At 41.5% G+C, this 18,851-nt stretch overlaps 1 protein-coding gene across 5 annotated transcripts in view; it reads left to right on the forward strand.

Moving 5' to 3' along the window:
- The window catches only part of ADCY2 (adenylate cyclase 2), a 418,010-nt gene that overhangs the window by 311,528 nt on the left and 87,631 nt on the right, over window positions 1-18,851 (forward strand). For all 5 annotated transcript variants that reach the window (XM_058715319.1, XM_058715313.1, XM_058715293.1 and 2 more), the window contains 2 exons: window positions 3,325-3,394; window positions 6,462-6,559. In XM_058715319.1, coding sequence (XP_058571302.1) covers window positions 3,325-3,394; window positions 6,462-6,559 — 168 coding nt within the window. The remainder of the gene's footprint in view (window positions 1-3,324; window positions 3,395-6,461; window positions 6,560-18,851) is intronic.

The following is an 18,851-nucleotide window of genomic DNA, read 5'->3' on the forward strand; positions in this document are numbered from 1 at the left end:
ATCTTGTTCAGGATCTTTGCTTGAATCTTTGCTTGAGCTGGGCCTAGCACAAAAAAAAAAAAAAAAAAAAAAAACCTTGGTATAAATTAATTCAGAGTCACTTGGAGCGCCTGGGTGGCTCGGTTGAGCAGCCGACTCTTGATTTTGGCTCAGGTCGTGATCTCACAGTTTGTGAGCTTGAGTCCCAATTTGGGCTCTGCGCTGACAGCGTGGAGCCTGCTTGGGATTCTCTCTCTCTCCTTCTCTCTCTGTCTCTCTCTCTCAAAATAAATAAATAAACTTAAAAATTTTTTTTTTAAATAGAGACTCGCTCATTATATAGCCCAGGAGTGGGGTTGATTTTCTTCATCCCATAGGCCTCCTGGGTCAGGAACCATGTCAGGACCCCATAAGTAAAACACACATTCCCCCTCCATTCCCTCTTTCCCCTTTCCCTTCCTCCTTCTTCCTTTCTTTTCCCTTCTTTGCCTCTCTTGTAGTTCCAGTTCCCAAAAATCATATTTGACCTTATCAGCCCCCACTAACCTTTCCTATTCCAAACATGCAAATCACACAAATATCTGAGTGTCCGGCTCGTCAGTGAAGGGAGCTGAGGCCATCTCAGAGACCCTCTGATGGCAAAGCCTGCGAGAAGAATACACTCTCCTTCCTTCCGAGGAAAAGGTCAGAAGAACCCAGCACTCGTGGCTGACGAAACTTCGGTGTTAAGTGTTAGGGACACAGGGAAGTGAGGCCTGGCCTGGAGCACTTCCCGTCCGCCCGCAGGACACAGGCAGGTAGGGGAAACCAGCCCTGGACCCGAGGCCCTGTTCATTCGGGAGCCGCTTTTACTTCTCCTTGATATATTTCGCTCTTAGTTTATTTCCAATCTGAGGTTGCCCAGAGGCACTTCGAAATTAGATTTTTCTCTCTCAATAAAGGAAAAAAAAAGTATTTTGAATATGTTTCCTCCATACATTATTCATAGTTTGATATTCATAACGAGCACACGGTTCTGAAAATGAATGTGCTTAAAATGTATCTTTGATTTTATTTTCTGCTCTTTTTGCTGTTTAACTAACCTTTTATTTCTCCAGCCATTCTCCTTGAACGGAACAATACCATGCTTCTTGCAGCTGGTACGGTAATAAGAAATACCCAGAAAAGTCTGTTTCCCTGATAGCTAAAGCTTATGCCTTGAACCAAAAGGCATTTTTACGGTTCTCACTTTCAATGGCCATCATTCCTAGAACACATCACTGACCTCTGTGCCTCGCTGGGAAGTGTGCTGTCTGTAGCGTAGATCTGTGGGTGCGTCAGGCTCACGGCGGTGCACATGTGGTGCGAGGTTCTGGACGCAGGGCTGTCCCGGTAGACCTGGACGAATGTGCTGGTCTCCTGGGTTAACCAGTCATTAGCCCCGATGGGAAGCGTCTGTGTACAGTTAGAGACACCCCCCCACCCCCGTCACCCAAAATCAGTAGGCGGCTGGACTTGCCGATTACAAGGCAAAGCGCAATCGTTGACTTGGCCTTCTTTCCTGGATCCTCAAATCCCTAGCCCCCAAACATACCTCAGGGAGTCGAAATCCGTAGGCCACAATGGATTGCCAAAGAACCACAGTGAGAAATTCATGTGAATTGATAAATACTTGAACAGATACAACAGTTTTTGGAAACCTATGTAAAGCATAGTTTTATACCTAATATCCTCAAATATATATACTCTCTCTCCCTCTATATTGATATGTGGGTATAGATGTAGATATATGGTTATATGCGCTTGTAGATATATGCACATATACGTTACATATACACACGTATGTACTCACTTGTAGATATATGCACATATACGTTATATATACACACGTATATACGCACTTGTAAATATATGCACATATGCATTATACATGCATTATGTATGCACACATATAATATATACACACATATCTATAATGCCTGTATACATAACTCAGCTTATTTTTTTATTAGAAAGGTATTTATTTAAGAAAACTAGGGAAGTAGGGGTGCCTGGGTGGCTCAGTCGGTTAAGCGTCCGACTTCGGCTCAGGTCACGATCTCACGGTCTGTGAGTTTGAGCCCCGCATCAGGCTCTGTGCTGACAGCTCAGAGCCTGGAGCCTGTTTCAGATTCTGTGTCTCCCTCTCTCTCTGCTCCTCCCCTGTTCATGCTCTGTCTCTCTCTGTCTCAAAAATAAATAAACGTTAAAAAAAAAAAATTAAAAAAAAAAAAAAAAAGAAAGCTAGGGAAGTGGAAATGTAAATTCCTCCGTGTATGACCCAAACCAGCTGGTGATATATTTTGTTGGTATCGATTTCTAGATTTTTTTCTCGGCACATAGATTTCCGTTTTTCCTTACATTCCTGTACTCGTGGATGTAAGAACGTGTATCTTCGTATTTCACTCAGCTTTGTTTCATCGAGTGTGCATTTATTTTATTTCCAAGTGTGTGACCGTACCAGGCATGGATCACATGCCCGGCTTGCTTGGTGTCCCTGTTCCACTTGGAAGCGTGTAAAGCGTCCTAGAGAAAAGTTTTGTCCTGAAGCTCTCTGTCTATGTCAACCGGCTTCTTGAAACCTGTTTCTAAAAGTCAATCCACGTGTCAGAATGCACACTTTCATATGATTTTTAGTTATTTTTCAACATCTGAGGGATATATATGTATTACACACGTGTTCGCATGGATATATATACTTGCATCTCCATATTATGCGAGTGGCCTGAACCGATCACTTAATGTATTAGTATTTTTACCTATTTTTCAACACCACATTCAAACAAAACTTTTTTACTTTATGGAAATGAAAGACATGACCGTGAAAGTATTTTCAGTAAGTGTGAAAGAAGCAAGATCTTCCCTCCCGGAACTCAGAGGACACCCTAAATGGTTTTGATGCTCTCATGTATTGCTTGCTATAAACTAAGAAAAATGGTAGTTTTCTATGAACCGGATTTTCCAGGGATGAAACTACCATGTGATTTCAGTAAAATGTCAGGAAATAAATTTATCGATGTACTTGAATCTTTTTGATGGCCTATTTCCCTAGTTATTTAATTTGGGACCACGAGTTTCAGTTTGGTATGATGACTGTAATGGCCAGTTTTCCAAGGAGGGTCACTCCTAAAGAGGGGTGTCATATTTGCACATCCCCTTCTTCCTAGATTCCATATCCAGAGATCTGGCATCATGCGGTTTTTTTTAACTTCAGTTTTGGATGATTTACAATAAAGAAAGAAGGATGCCCGTTACTGTTTAAAAAGTAGTTTTTCAGCTCATTGGTTGGAGGGTTGGGTTAATGATGTTTGTCCTTATTATTTACAGGCAATGGCTCAAGTCTGAAGACATTCAGAGAATCTCGCTCCTGTTCTACAATAAAATACTAGAAAAAGAAGTAAGCTACTTTTTTATTCCCCCAGTCTTTTTTATCTGAAATGTGAGTTTTTAAAAATCCCTTCATGAAACTGTGCTCCTGTTTTCTGCACAAAGCACTGACATCACCTCGGACTATATCAGACCTTTTTACAGCCTTCTCTGTGTTGCTTCCATGCACAAGGTGTTGCACTGTGTGTCTTGTTACCGAGTTTCTGTCTGGCCGGGTACCCGGCTCAGCCCTGCAGGTGGCAGTGGCATCTTCAACGGGTGTGAGATGCCGGGCTAAGGAGGAGACAGGAGCTAATGACTGGCTTTCTCAATGGCACATTTTCTTTTCTTTTTTAAATGTTTGTTTTTGGAGAGAGAGACAGAGAGCAAGCAGGGAAGGGGCAGAGAGAGAGAGAGAGAGAGAGAGAGAGAGAGAGAGAGAGAGAGAATCTGTAGCAGGCTCCAGGCTCCGAGCTGTCAGCACAGAACCCGACACGGGGCTGGAACTCATAGACTGTGAGATCATGATCTGAGCCAAAGTCGGATGCTTAAGGAAATGAGCCACCCAGGTGCCCTTCAGTGGCACATTTTCTTAGAAAAGTTTTTAAAAGAAAATAAAACGCTTCCTGATAAATGCACAGCTTCTTTACACAAATCATTGAACAAAAATATGAGATTTACATTCAACATCTGTTTGGGAGAATTAGAAATGCCAAACTTTTAAGTGTTTGTTGCATCTAAATACTTTTGCCTTGTGACCCCTCCAGTAAGAGATATGATAGGCTCAAATAAAAAAGCCCCATGTATTTGGGCTTTACATGTTAGGCTTAACATGCATTTGCTAAAATGTATTAAGTAATTGCTACCCCCCCCCCCAAAAAAAACACCCCTCTTCTAGGTTGGTTTTATTGCATTTGCCTTTTGTTTTGTTTTGGTCTAGAGAAAGGAACAAGTTAGAGATAATTTTTATCATCCAGCTATATAATTACAGGCTTAGTTCAAACAAAAGCTACTGTATTAATGTCAGTGGTCGCCGCACTGGTATTAAAATTTTCTTGAGAATATTCAGGTGATTGCTTTATGGATATTGAACAGAATAGCCACAATCCATCAGGGTTGGATTTTCTAGTTGCACCTAAACTTTCATTTGTGTTAGCAGTCAGTAAGGTCAATTGCCTGCTTCCAAGTCAACATACTGACTGCAGACAGCTTTACCAAACTGACGTTTGACATAATTCATCATTACTATCGACCATTTTATCTTTGAATAACTTTAACAGATACTGATGGTTACTTATCGTTTAAATGTGAAATGATTCCTGCCTGATTCAAGTCCGTTTCCCTTATTAATACCATAAGGAAGTTCCAATTCATATCTTGACAGCCCAAAAGAAGGTGAAAGACAAGGGTGCAAGCGAGTGCAAAAATGTAATCACACTTACGCAATTATGTGAATATCGCTTCTTCACCAGCATGTAAATTATCCTATTAAGTGACAAGTAAAATATTCAAGTAAACAGAAGGCGATCGTCATCTTAAAACACAGTTCTTGCTGACATTCTCCCTGTGTGCCTATTTGTAGAAGCCAACGTTGAGGCAAATTGTAGATGCCATTGGGATGTAAGCTCCCTTCCTGTCCACCTCCCCCTAGCCTGCTCTTCTGGCCAGGAGGATGGGGTCAAAGGCAGTAAGACATAAAGCAAGAGAAACATCAGTAGACCATCCAGACACCCATCATCCCGCACTGAAACCCCACAGCTCAACCCAAGGCACGTGTACTCGAACTTCCCACGACTTGGGCACAGTCTATGCAGATATGGTGAATGCAACCTGCCGGTATTGCCAGAAGGTTTCAAGAGCGTGAGCACAAAAACTGCTCTTTCCTTTAATTTTATGAGAATACCCTCTTTTGTGAGGCAGTAGAGCCTGGTGGTTGGGACCCTGGGTTTGGGAGCTTGTCCCAATTTTTGCCATGTGCTGTGTCTCCCTGAGAATGTTAACTAGTCAGAGGGCGCCTGGGTGGTTCAGTCGGTTAAGTGGCTGACTTCGGCTCAGATCATGATCTCACAGTTCGTGGGTTCGAGTCCCGCGTCGGGCTCTGTGCTGACGGCTCAGAGCCTGGAGCCTGCTTCCGATTCTGTGCCTCCCTCTCCCTCTGCCCCTCCCCAGCTCGCACTCTGTCTCTTGTCTCTCTCAAAACTAAAATAAAAAACGTTAAAAAAATTTAAAAAAAAAAAAAAAGAAGAATGTTAACCAGCCATTCTGGCCTGAAGTTCTTCACCCAAAAATAGGGACCATAATAGTTCATTCCTTAGGCGGTGGTAAGGATTAAATGAGTTGGTGCGTGTAACGCATTTAGAGTGCGGGTCACGCCATCGTCAGGGCTATATGTGACAGAGATCGCTACCACCATTATGAGTGCAGTGCTGGCTGGCTTTTCTCTGCATAACTCAAGCAGGGGGTCCCAGGCGGACAGCTACCCTGGTCAGTGTATGGTCGTGGATGTTACAGAAAGCCATGTGAACCCAGTCATTGCAGGAGAAGAGTCCATCAGCCAGGTGCACACAAGCAAAGGGAATGGTCATAGACCTAGAACAAAACCCACCGGCCTTCTCTGTCTTGCAGATTTCCTCACTGGCTCTGAGTAGCATTGAGATAAATAATAAACATAAAACACTAAAATAAATAAAATGAGCAAACTGCATTTCCGCAGTACGCTTCAAAAGTAAAATATGTGGATAGTCGCCTGCTTTCCCCCATAGCTGTGGACATGAGACCCACAAGGGGACCCGGGCACCTGCACGCTCACAGTGATGCCACCAGTTCCCTCACTGGTCCCTGTGGTCAGGTGCTGTCTTTCCTTGCTGGTCAGTTTTTCTCATAAAAATCCTGGTTTTGGGGGGAGAAACGCTTTCACAGCCCAGCTGGAGGGAGGAAGCACTCATTGCCAGCGATGAACGGCTGCGTCCCTGGCTTGTTTCTCGGCACATCATAACTTAGGAGTCTGATACATGAAAACAGGTACAGGTAGGCTGCTGGCTGATTGTTTCAGCCCCTCCCGGAGAATGTCACTCATGGTTTCCTTCTTGTCCCCTCAGTACCGAGCCACCGCACTGCCAGCGTTCAAGTATTACGTGACCTGCGCGTGTCTCATATTGTTCTGCATTTTTATCGTGCAGATTCTGGTATTACCCAAGTAAGTACATGTGGTTCTCCCCTGGGACTCTCACTGGGTGCACCTTTCTACCGGAGCTACTTATATCAAAGGATAAGAGAGGATGCAGATTTCCAAACAGAGGGAACGTGGGGAGGGGGCAGTGAGGCCAAGTGGCTCCCATGTGTCATGCTTAGTTACAATGAGACTGGATTTTCAAAATGGACATACCGATTCACTATTTATAGGGATTTAAAAAAATAAATTTAACCTTCTTACTTTGATTTCCGTATTAGTCTGGTGCCCAGTGTAAGACACGTAGCCCAAGAAACTTTACCCAGAAAGAGATAAATGTCTAGATGTTGTTTCTAATACATAAATACCGTTGTTATGTTTTAACCGTCGTTATATTAAAAGGACAGCACCCACTCTGAACACACTTTACGTACCTGTCCGTTCGGATTCTATCTTCTTCCTGAAGTCCACCCTCTGCCACCCTTTCAGCTTGCTATAGGGTCACTGTCCAGCTCACCCCTCCCAGGAGACACGTGGGGACAGAGGGGAGAAACTGAGCAAGCCAGATTTCACACTTTGGGGTGGACTTCTGGTCCCATCCGTTGGTGAAAATCCAGTCACCTGGGATTGCTAGATTGCCTTTCTCTCGCACCTTCTTACTGAGTGCAACCCGAGTCAACCAACTGTCTCTGAAGTGATGGATTCGTTCTCATTCTATGGTCTAAGAGAAAAGAAGAAATCGAAACTCTTGTCCGTTTGTCGATAATTGGGGATATAGAAACTTTTAAGACAAATCTGCTGCTGCCTATCGCAATTTTGTAAAAGCCAAAGCAACCGTTTTCAACCCGGTCTGACCTAGTTGCGTGTTCGCGTTCGACTTCAGCAGCGTTTGTGGGCAACTTGACTTGCCGAGACTGAACTGCATTTTGTCTCATCAGGGTGTTGCAGAAAGTAGAGAGAAATGATCCGCCTTTCCCCTCTGTACCCCAGAGGACGTTCTTCCGGGCTCTAAGCCAATACGAAGGCATTTATGGAAGTAATAACAAGTCACAGTATCACTCACACATGCACGTTCCAAGCTGTCTGCCTCCTTTTAGAAGAGGTTCCTAGTGACTTTCCCTCCCTCCCCAGCCCCCCATAAATTAGCGTTGCAATACAAGGGCCAAATGAGCGCTTCTTCTGGGCTTACAGAATCTTCCGTGAAAGTTCCCCACGTCAACACATCCGTTTCCCACTCCGAAGAAAAGGTAACAAATTAAGCTGCTTCTGAGCTCCAGGCCTGTGCTGCTTGGGAGAGAAAACGGAGCCTGCACACCCAAAGCTTACTGACTGATAGAGCCGAAGGGCATTAGAAAAGTATACAGGTGAAACAAATATTACCAAGGGAAGTGGGCTCTTATTTTTACTATTAAGTAGAAAAATTCTTTCATTTTTCTACATCTTCCTATTGGATGAGTACTTTTTATTTTTTCTGTATCATAATTAAGACAGGGTTTATCACTCACTGGAAGGAATTAGGAGAAAGGAAAGTGACTAGGACGTTATTTTCTTTTTTAACCATCCGTTTTCGTACTATGCAAAGTAATTCTTTTTCATAGTATACATTTGGCCTTTTTTCTTTATTTTTATTCAAGAATAACTAACATACGGTGTTCTATGAGTTTCAGGTGCACAACATAATGATTCAACAACTCTGTAATTACTCAGTGCCCATCACGCTAGGTGTACTCAATCCCCTTCCCCCATTTCGCCCATCCCCCGCTTTCCCCTGGACAGCGCCGGTTTGTCCTTTGTATGTAAGTCTGTTTTTTTTGTCTGTTTTTTTCTTTGTTAGTTTGTTTTGTCTTTTAAATTCTACATAGGAGTAAAATCATATGGTATTTGTTTTTCTCTGACTGACTTATTTTACTTAGCCTCTAGCTCCATCCGTGTTGTGACAAACGGCGAGATTTTTTAATGCATGAATAACACTCCATTGTACATGTACCACATCTTTCTCCCTTCATCTACCGTCGGACACTTGGGCGGCTTCTGTATCTTGGCTATTGTAGACAATGCTGCAGTAAACACAGGGCTGTGTACATCTTCTCAAATTAATTTGCTTTGTTCTCTTTGACAAAAAGCAACCCCACAGCCCTGTTGGCAATGCAAACTGGTGCAGCCACTCTGGCAAACAGTATGCAGGTTTCTCAAACAATTCAAAATAGATCTACCCTATGACCCAGCAGTCCACTACTGGGACACTTTATTTTTTTAAAAAAAAATTTTTTTAACGTTTATTTATTTTTGAGACAGAGAGAGACAGAGCATGAACAGGGGAGGAGCAGAGAGAGAGGGAGACACAGAATCTGAAACAGGCTCCAGGCTCTGAGCTCTGAGCTGTCAGCACAGAGCCCGACGCGGGGCTCGAATTCACGGACCGTGAGATCATGACCTGAGCTGAAGTCGGACGCTTAACCGACCGAGCCACCCAGGCGCCCCATTACTGGGACACTTTAAAAGATGATGCCAGGGGCGCCTGGGTGGCGCAGTCGGTTAAGCGTCCGACTTCAGCCAGGTCACGATCTCGCGGTCCGTGAGTTTGAGCCCCGCGTCAGGCTCTGGGCTGATGGCTCGGAGCCTGGAGCCTGTTTCCGATTCTGTGTCTCCCTCTCTCTGCACCTCCCCTGTTCATGCTCTGTCTCTCTCTGTCCCAAAAATAAATAAAAAACGTTGAAAAAAAATTAAAAAAAAAAAAAAAAAAAAAGATGATGCCAAAGAAGCCAGAAACTTCCAGGGACCAAGGAAAATAATTTGTGGGATTGCACTTTTCAGAGAGCATCGGGGAGATGACTTCTGTCTCTGCTTTTCTTTTCTTACCTCTCTTCTGTTGTGCTGTATCTTTAAGAGGATCCACGGAAGTTCGTTGTCTCAGGCATCATCACCAATTATTAGTGGGTTTCTCTTGAGCAACAAGTTGGATTTTGAGCCGGAACATTTTGAAATCTGTGCTGGTTTGCACTTCCCTCTTTGTGTTGGCAGTTGGAGAGCTCAGGGTAGGTCCGTGGGCTCCACTGAGGGAGAGTGGAGACTGGAACTTTCTGTGGTTGTTTCGTATTACATTTATATTATATTATGTTTATGTTGTATTATAATGCCCTCTTATTTTCATGCTAGTGTCCTCATGTTTCTTTCTTTTTTCTTTTTAAACGATTCTTCTTGTGAAGTATTTCAAAGATACAGAAAAGTACAGAGCGTAAAACAATAAACACGCATGTGCACGCGATCCAGGCGGTACAAATTTGATCCTATGATATGTTTACTGTAGATAAGTTTCTGTGATCTTGAAGCTGTTATTGTTTGGGTATACTTCCTGTGAACAGCATCGATTTTTATTTTGGTTTTTATTTATTCGATCTGATATTTTTTCGGTATTAATGTGATTTGATTCCACTTGTGTTTGATTTTATTGCTGATGTATGTGGACTCACTTCTGCCATCTTACATTTCAATTACCTTGCCTTTCTTGGTGTACTTCCCCACTTCCTAACTTCTAAAGGATTGATTCAGTTTTCTTTGTTCTGTTCTTTTCCTTTACTAGTTAATATCTCTCTCTCTCTTCCTTGTGCACATGTGTCCTCTCTCTCTTCTCTCTCTCTCTCTCTCTCTCTCTCTATATATATATATATATATACACACACACAGACATATACACACACATAGTTATATACAGCATACATATCTAAAATGTATGTACTTATGTAACCACATATGTATATAACTGTATGTATATAACATACAGTTTTCATTCAATATATTCTGAAGTCAATCATTGTATCTTGTACATAATTATTTCTTAGAGATTTTGTTCCAGATAATTATAGTCAGTATTGATTTAGATTTGCTCTTGTTCTTTACCAGCTTATTTCTTCATCAATTTTTTTTAGTTTATTTACTTATTTTGAGAGAGAAAGAGAGAGAGAGCAAAAGCAGGGAGGGGCAAAAAAAGAGGGAGAGAGAGAATCCCAAGCGGGCTCAGCACTATCAGAACAGAAATTGAGGCAGAGCTGGATTTCACAAACTGTGAGATCATGACCTGAGCTGCAATCAAGAGTCAGATGCTTAAGCAGCTGAGCCACCCAGGTGCCCCATCAATGCCTTTTTTTAATTACAGCATAATTAACATATGTCATATTAGCTTCAGGTGTACAATATAATCATTCAAAAATTATACACATTTGTCAGTGCTTATCTGGTGTACTCTTTTTTTTTTTTTTTTTTTTTTAATGCTTATTTGAGAGGGAGAGAGAGAGCACGAATGGGTTAGGGGCAGAAAGGGAGGGACGCACAGAATCCAAAGCAGGCTCCGGGCTCTGAGCTGTCAGCACAGAGCCTGACACAGGGCTCAAACTCACAAACTGCAAGATCATAACCTGAGCTGAAGTCAGATGCTTAACCAACTGAGCCACCCAGGTGCCCCCTTTCCTGGTATACTCTTAAATCCCTTTATTTATTTCACCATCTTTTAAAAAGTTATTTCTTCAAGTGTCTCTTCTTGCTGATATATATCATTTATTACCTCTTTTATTAAGGTCTGTGGGTAGCATTAGCACCTACTTTTTTCTTTATATTAAAATATTTTTACCTACCTTTTTCACATTTGCTCTTCAATGGTAGTTTAACTGGGTATAAAATTCTAAGTTAACTCATTTTCCCTTACTATTATGATGATGATAGCACATCAATTTCAGCAGCTGTTGTTGCTAATGAAATGTTTTCTGTCAATCCCATTATATTCCTTTTTAGATAATTTGTCTTTACTCCATGTGTGCTTCCCAGCCCCCTGCAAACTTCACTATATTATTTCCCAATGTATATTTGTTCTTATTTACCTGAGTGACTAGGTGTGATTTTTCAATCTCAAGATTCATATTTCTACTTAGTTCTTGGAACTTCTAACATTATCACCTTATGTATTCTTCTATCCTTACTTTTTCCTCCTGAAATCTTATTAATTGTATATTGTGTTGTTCATTATGTTTACTGGGTCTTAAAATTTTTCCTCCAAGTTTACACTTATTTCATTGTGCTGCAGTCATTCTGGCGATTTTCTCATCCACATCGTGTGTATAATTTCAATGATTATTTTATATCTAAGAAGTCTATTTGTTCTTTTTAAAATCTGAATTTCTTTATAATTCTGTATTTTACCTAAGGATTCCTTTTTTTTTTCTTTTCCTTTATTAGTATCATAAATATATTGCATGAAAATAGCACTTCCCTCATTCTGTTATGATGGTGTATAAATGCATGAATTCTGCTGTGTGATCTATATTTTGACTCATAGTGACATGCCTCCTTGGATTGTTTGTAATTTTAACTGTGAGCTCACCAGCATCCAGGGTTTGGGTCCATGGTGATCTCATACTCTGAGTTGCAAAGGCATTATTACGATATGTTTTTCAGTCTCCGCAAGCTGTCTCTGGGGTTCACTAGTTCAAGTCAAAGCATTTTGTTAAAGTAAGGTCAAGGTCCAAGGCCCTTTACTACACAAGGGGTTAGTGCATTTGACTAACCCCTTAGCATGGATCTCATTTCAGGATGACTCTGTTTCCACTCATCACCCTAGTTAGTCAACTTCCCTGAAAATTATCAGCCTGGTGGGCATAGTTTTTGTTTCCTATTTCTTGGTAGGATAGCACTTCATGGCTTCTGACTTTATTCAAGAGTTCAGTTCCAATTTCCTGTCAATAAAATGCCTGAGAGCATCCCTACTTTGCGTAGCATGGACATTAAATCTCACACTCCAAGGCACGTATAAGCCCCTGGTTTCTCCTGGGCTGTTTTTCATCAATACCCCTACACACTCTGCTTTTATTTTATTTTTTTTTTTTTAAACGTTTTTTATTTATTTTTGGGACAGAGAGAGACAGAGCATGAACGGGGGAGGGGCAGAGAGAGAGGGAGACACAGAATCGGAAACAGGCTCCAGGCTCCGAGCCATCAGCCCAGAGCCTGACGCGGGGCTCGAACTCACGGACCGTGAGATCGTGACCTGGCTGAAGTCGGACGCTTAACCGACTGCGCCACCCAGGCGCCCCCACACTCTGCTTTTAAATACTCTCTGTGTATTTAGTATTTTCTCTTCCTTGATAATGAGTTTATCTATCCAAAAATAACAATTTTGTTATACTTTATGAAGAATTTTCATTGGGATAATGATGCTTCTCACTTCTAATATGACCTCATTTATTTATTAATGCTCTGACCTCTTATTTTTTCTGTTTTATTTTGGAGAAACTACCTCATATTTTTTGAAAAAAGGACAAAAATGACTAATGAATGAAGGAATGAATGAGTGCATGAATAATTAGCAGTAGAGGAATTTGTGACCTTGAAGGGATCAGTAAGGGGGAAGATTTGGCCTAAAAGAGGGCCTTGCCTTATGTCATCCCTCTTTGGCACGTAATCTTGAATCTGGCTCTAGTCTCAGAATTTAAATAGTTGTAATTAAATTATTAATTGGCTTCTCTTTTTTAGGCTGAGTCTCTCATTTCTGTCTGCCTTATATAATAACTTTATCAGAAATGTAAGCTGCTTTCAAAGACCAAAAATGATCAAGCCTGAATTGTTTTTGCAATTTTTAGTAGTTTCATTAATCTTATCTTCCAAACTAAATACATTAAACCAGGCATAGGCAATTGTCACAATAAGAATGATTTTTTTTTCCTAATAAAGGTTAGTTAAATATCAGTGTGTTTCATTAGCCCAAGTTAAATTAAGAATAGTGGTATTTTACTTAAGCAAAATTAGTAGCAAAATTATAAACTTAAATATGTGAGATCTATTATTTCTATTGAGATTCTTTGATAATTATTCCATGACTCATTTCAGTAATCAGTGCTCATTAATTCTTTAATACTCATTTCAAAAGAGTCACTTTCATTTTGGTTTTATCTCCAAGAAGGAAAAGAAAAATTGGAGGAAGTTTAATGGTAGAATCATTCATGTCCATTGAAAGTAGATTTTATTTTCAGGCACCTGGGTGGCTCCGTTGGTTGAGCATCCAACTCTTGATTTTGGCTCGGGTCCTGATCCCAAGATCATGAGATTGAGCCCTTTGTCACACTTCACACTGAGTGTGGTGCCTGCTTGGGATCCTCTCTCTCTCCCTCTCCCCACCCCCTCCCCCCCACATGCTCTTTCAAAAAAAAGTGAACTTTTTCTTTGGTGGTTTCAAATATTGGATACTATGACACCAAACTCCTCCCCATGAGTGGGTATGAATCTTAGAGGAATGAAAGGAAGGGGGAGAAAGGGGGGATACACAGAGAAGGAAGAAGGAGGGAAGGAAGGAAGGAAGGAAGGAAGGAAGGAAGGAAGGAAGGAAGGAAGGAAGGAAAAATGGAAGGAAGGAAGAAAGGAAGGAAGGGAGGGAGGAAGGAAGAGGAAAGAGGGGAAGGGGAGGGAGATCATTCTCACGGTCCAAGACAAATGAACCCTACGGCTTTGACGGAGATGAGCGATACCCAGCTGCGGATTCAGGTCATCTGAAAGTAAGAAAATACCCACAGTGAGTAGCTTGAATGTGAGTTAGCAGTTTAATTTCTTCCCCATTAATAAAAGACCAGAGGCAGTATGGTGCTCTGTCCTTTGGGTTCTTTGGGGGTACTGGATCCCTCCAGCACACATTCCTACTTTCATTAGACTTTGTTCCTCATCTTCATCCTCTAAGATGGCAACACACATTCTGAGCAACCTGATGGAGGAACAGACTCAGAAGCAGAGGGCAGAAAACACTCATTCCTGCCCTCTCTTGAGGAAACTTCCCAGCAGCTACCTCATGACCCTTTGGTTTATAACCCAAGGTAGATCTTAATCACATGGTCAAACCTGGCTCCAAGGGATTGGAATTTGTAGCCTTCAGTCTGTACAACAGAGGGCCTGTCTAAAAATTGTTACCATCGTGAAAGAAATGGAATTCATGAAAACCTCTGTTCTCTCCAGGAATGAAAACAGATTTGTGTTGCAGTTAGCTGAATGCCACTGGTATGGTAAGAAACGAGCGATAACAATAGAAGTGGAACCGAGCGTGTTTTCACTCAGTGAAACAGGCCGTGTACCTTTACTTCATACCTATTGTGAGCATTTGTTATAGAAACAGAAATTCACAGCAGAAGCACACACGCAGCCGAACATTTGTGGAATCATTCAGCAGGAGATTTTGAGCTGTCGCATACCAAGCACAGTGAGAGATGCTAGGAAAGCATCAGGAGCCCCCGAAATGCCTTTTCTCTCATATAACTTACATCTTATTAGGACATATGACAATAATGTAATAAACAAATACACATACAATAATTCAGTGGTGATATGCTTTTAAGAAAAATAAGACACAGTGGAACACTACGGAGCAGTGGAAGGTGATATTTCCATTTCTTTTTATGTTTTTATTTTATTTTTGAGAGAGAGAGTGCCAGCAGGGGAGGGACAGAGAGAGAGAGAGAGACACAGAATATGAAGCAGGCTCCAGGCCCTGAGCTGTTGGCACAGAGCCTGACATGGGGCTCGAACTCACGAACCATGAGATCATGGCCTGAGTTGAAGTTGGACACTTAACTGACTGAGCCACCCAGGCACCCTGGAAGGTGGTATTTCAGATGAGGGTGATCAGGGAAAGCATCACTGATTAAATAACATTAAAGCAGAGGCCCGAGTGAATTGAAATGGGAATTCTGTGGATATATGGCAGAATGTTCTAGATGATAGGAGCCACAGTGTGTTCAAGGAGGAGAGTGAGCCAGGTGAGCACTGTGGAGGATGGGGTCAGAGGAGCAGTGTGAAGACAGGTGTTGGCTCTCACAGGCTACTGGGAGAACATTAGGTATAATGCGCCAGGAAGCCCTGGAAGGTTCTCAGCCGAGGATGTGATCTGGCTACATTTAGAAGTATTGTTTTTGCTGCGCTGCAGGGGAGGGGGGCTGGAAGTAGGAAGCCCAGTTAAGATGAAGGTTGGTACTGGAGTAGCAGTGCAGGTGGTAAAAAGTGGTCAAATTCTGGAGTATCTCATGAAGAGTGATGGAGACAAGTCTTGCCATTGGATGAGATGTGGAGAATAAGAGAAAGCGGAGTTCTGTGAGATTTTTATTTTGGTGTTGCTTTTGGTTTTTGGCCTGAGCAATTGGGAAAATGGGGTTGCCATTTACAGGGAGGAAGCATCCTGGGGAAGGAGCAGGTCAGGGACAGACGTGAATCAAGGGCTCAGTTCTGGGCATCAAAGACATGTGTGTGCCTCTTAGACAAGTGATGGAGCTTCACGGAGAGAGGGAATGTGCGAGTCCTGGAGGGTTCATGGAGGAGCTAGGGTTGAAGTCATAATTCGGAAAACCCAGCACATACGTAATATTTAAATCCCTTGGTTAGGATGGGCTCACATAAGAAATGAGTGTAGAAAGAGAAGACGGACCTTCTGGGGAACAGTATGTCTTAAACTTCAAATCTTCACCCCCTCTTGTCGCTGTGATGTAGAAGTTTTTGCTCTGCCAAAAACAACGCCTCCTCCCGTTTCCCACATCATAGGACTTGAAGTGGCCAGAACATCTCAAAGTTGCTGCAAAGTCCTGTCATCAGAGAAAGGCTACTGTGATCTGTAATGGTGATGAATATTTCAGTGTCTTTTCTCCTTTTCATTTTTTTTTACCAAATTCCCTTTCATTTTGAAGTTCTGTCACCTATCACTTAAAAGAGAGAGAGATAAAGGGATGTGTATTACTTCATGCCAACTTACAGTTAGAAGAAAAGCCTTCTTTCCTGAGTTCTTTCCTTGCTGAACCCCACGTAACAGGTGCAAACAGTGCACTGATGGGAGAATCCACATCGTTTTTGCGGGGAGGAGTGAGGGCAACAAGGGAGGAGGGACATGAAAGTCATCCCATTAAATGGAATTCAAGGTGAAGATACCATTATTTACTTACAGAAATAGTTTACAATTCATATAACTTTTAGATATTGGGGGACATATATATATTCCTGCTGGATTTTTCCTGTCTGCAAATGTGTTTCCTCATCCGTGTCACGACCACCTGCGAGCAATACACCGACTAGAAAAAAACCAGAAAGGAAAAAGGACCTTGTCTCAAATCAGCCTTTTCCATATATGGTCACAATACACTTGATTAAAGTGCCAAAGTCAAGAATTATCACTAAAAAAGCATAGTTCTTTTTGCCTTGTGACAGGGAAGAGTCAAGTTTGCTTTTCAGGGAGCATATAAATCATTTATGCTTGTGCATTAAAGAGAAACAGCTAAGCGAAATTAGTCAGAGAAAGACAAATATCATCTGACTTCACTCATATGAGGACTTTAAGATACAAAACAGATGAACACAAGGGAAGGGAAGCAAAAATAATGTAAAAACAGGGAGGGAGACAAAACATAAGAGACTCTTAAATATGGAGGACAAACTGAGGCTTCCTGGAGGGGTTGTGGGGGGGGGGAGGGGCTGAATGGGTAACAGGCCTTAAGGAATCGACTCCTGAAATCATTGTTGCACTGTATGCTAACTAACTTCGATGCAAATTAAAAAAAATAAATTAAATAAAAATTTTTTAAAAAAGAAATCATCAAAAAAAGAATAAATCAGTCATTCAAAGTAAAAAAAAAAAAAAAAGAAACCGCTTTGCAACTAGAATGTTAAAGTTGATTATGTGACACAAACATCTTGGTATGTTTAATGAGTTTGAACATGGTTTTGAAAGAGTGGGCAGGATAAATGATTATAATTAAGAGCTTTTGGCCAGCCATTACTTTGTCTCATGGGATTTCTTGTTCCCTGGGATGACAGGTGCTTCCATCTGAACACAAATGCCAGTGTGCTATGAACTTGAACACTGGACAGCCACAGGTCTGAGCCACTCTGAGTCTGAATCTCGGGCTGTGACATCGTGTTCTCTGTACCAGACCATATCATCTACAAATTCAGACAACCTCTTCCTTTCCAATGTGATGCCTTTTATTTCATTTTCTTGCCTAACTTCCCTGACTGGAAGCCTCAGGGTAATTTCAATAGAAGTAGTCATAGCACAGATATATTCCTGTTCATGATCTTAGGAGGAAAACATTCAGCAATTCATCATTAAGTATGATGTCATCTGTGGGTTTTTCACAGTTGCCTTAATCAAGATAAAGGAAATCCCCTTTTAATGTTAGTTTGTTGAGAGTTTTTATAATAAAAGGGTTTCAGATTTTGTCTAATGCTTTTCTATAGCTACTGAGACGATCATGTGGGGTTCTTGTCCTTTATTAATGTAGTGTATTATATTGATTGATTTTCAGATATTACACCGACCTTGCATTACTCAGGTAAATCCCTCTCGGTCATGTTATAGAATCCTTTTTTATATATGACTAGATTCAGTTTGCCAATATTTTGCCAATGTTCTTGTATCTATACTTCTAAGAGATACCAGTCTGAGTTTTGTTTCCTTGTGAGATAGCTTTCTCTGATATTGGTACCAAGGTGATACTGACCTGATAGAATGAGAACATGTTCCGTCCTTTTCACTTTCCGGAAGCGTTTGTGGAAACAATAGTAAAAACCCTTCTGTACGTGTTTTGTAGAAATCACCAGTGAAGCCATCTGGGCATGCACTTTTCTTTGCAAGTAAATTTTGGTTTGGGTTTTGTTCCAATTACTGATTCCATCTCTTTACTCCGATAGGCCTATTCAGAATTTCTGTTTTCTTCTTGAGTCATGGTTGGTAGTTCATGTCCTAACGTACTCTTAAGAATGCTCGTTCCTGCTTTAATGGTGGTCTGTCATCCATTTCACCAATGCAAAAACAGAGACTCGATAGTGTTAGCACGACTCTCTTCCTTTATCGGCAGCCCGCTGTCTGTGGGAATTCTGATATTTGAGACAGAGCAAAGTAGTGGTCATCAGATGCATACAGAAAAAAAAGTGCCACCAGCTCTTCTTTGAGGTTCTTCACTGTATCAGGTGGGGGGACTATAAAACGCGAGAGTCCGTTTCAATGCTCCTGTGGTTCCTTCAGGCTCACGTTACTATGTCTGTTTGAATGTCCAGACTCTCTATCACCTGTCTTCATAGCAAAATAATTACTCCTAAAACTGAAATTGAAATGCATCGAAAAAACAAGAGCCTCGAAAAGTCATTGTAGTGTAGGAATCTTTTATTTCAACTCTGATTCACAAGTAGGTTAACCCATAACAGTCACTGGCTCTGTTGAGATACGTGTTGACTAGAGGCCGGTACAATCCATAATAACTTATCCATTCCTGAGGAAATTCAGATATGCCATAACCAATGGAAAAATGTAAAT

This window comes from Neofelis nebulosa, chromosome 1 (genome assembly GCF_028018385.1).
Source record: "Neofelis nebulosa isolate mNeoNeb1 chromosome 1, mNeoNeb1.pri, whole genome shotgun sequence".
Taxonomy (NCBI): Eukaryota; Metazoa; Chordata; class Mammalia; order Carnivora; family Felidae; genus Neofelis; species Neofelis nebulosa.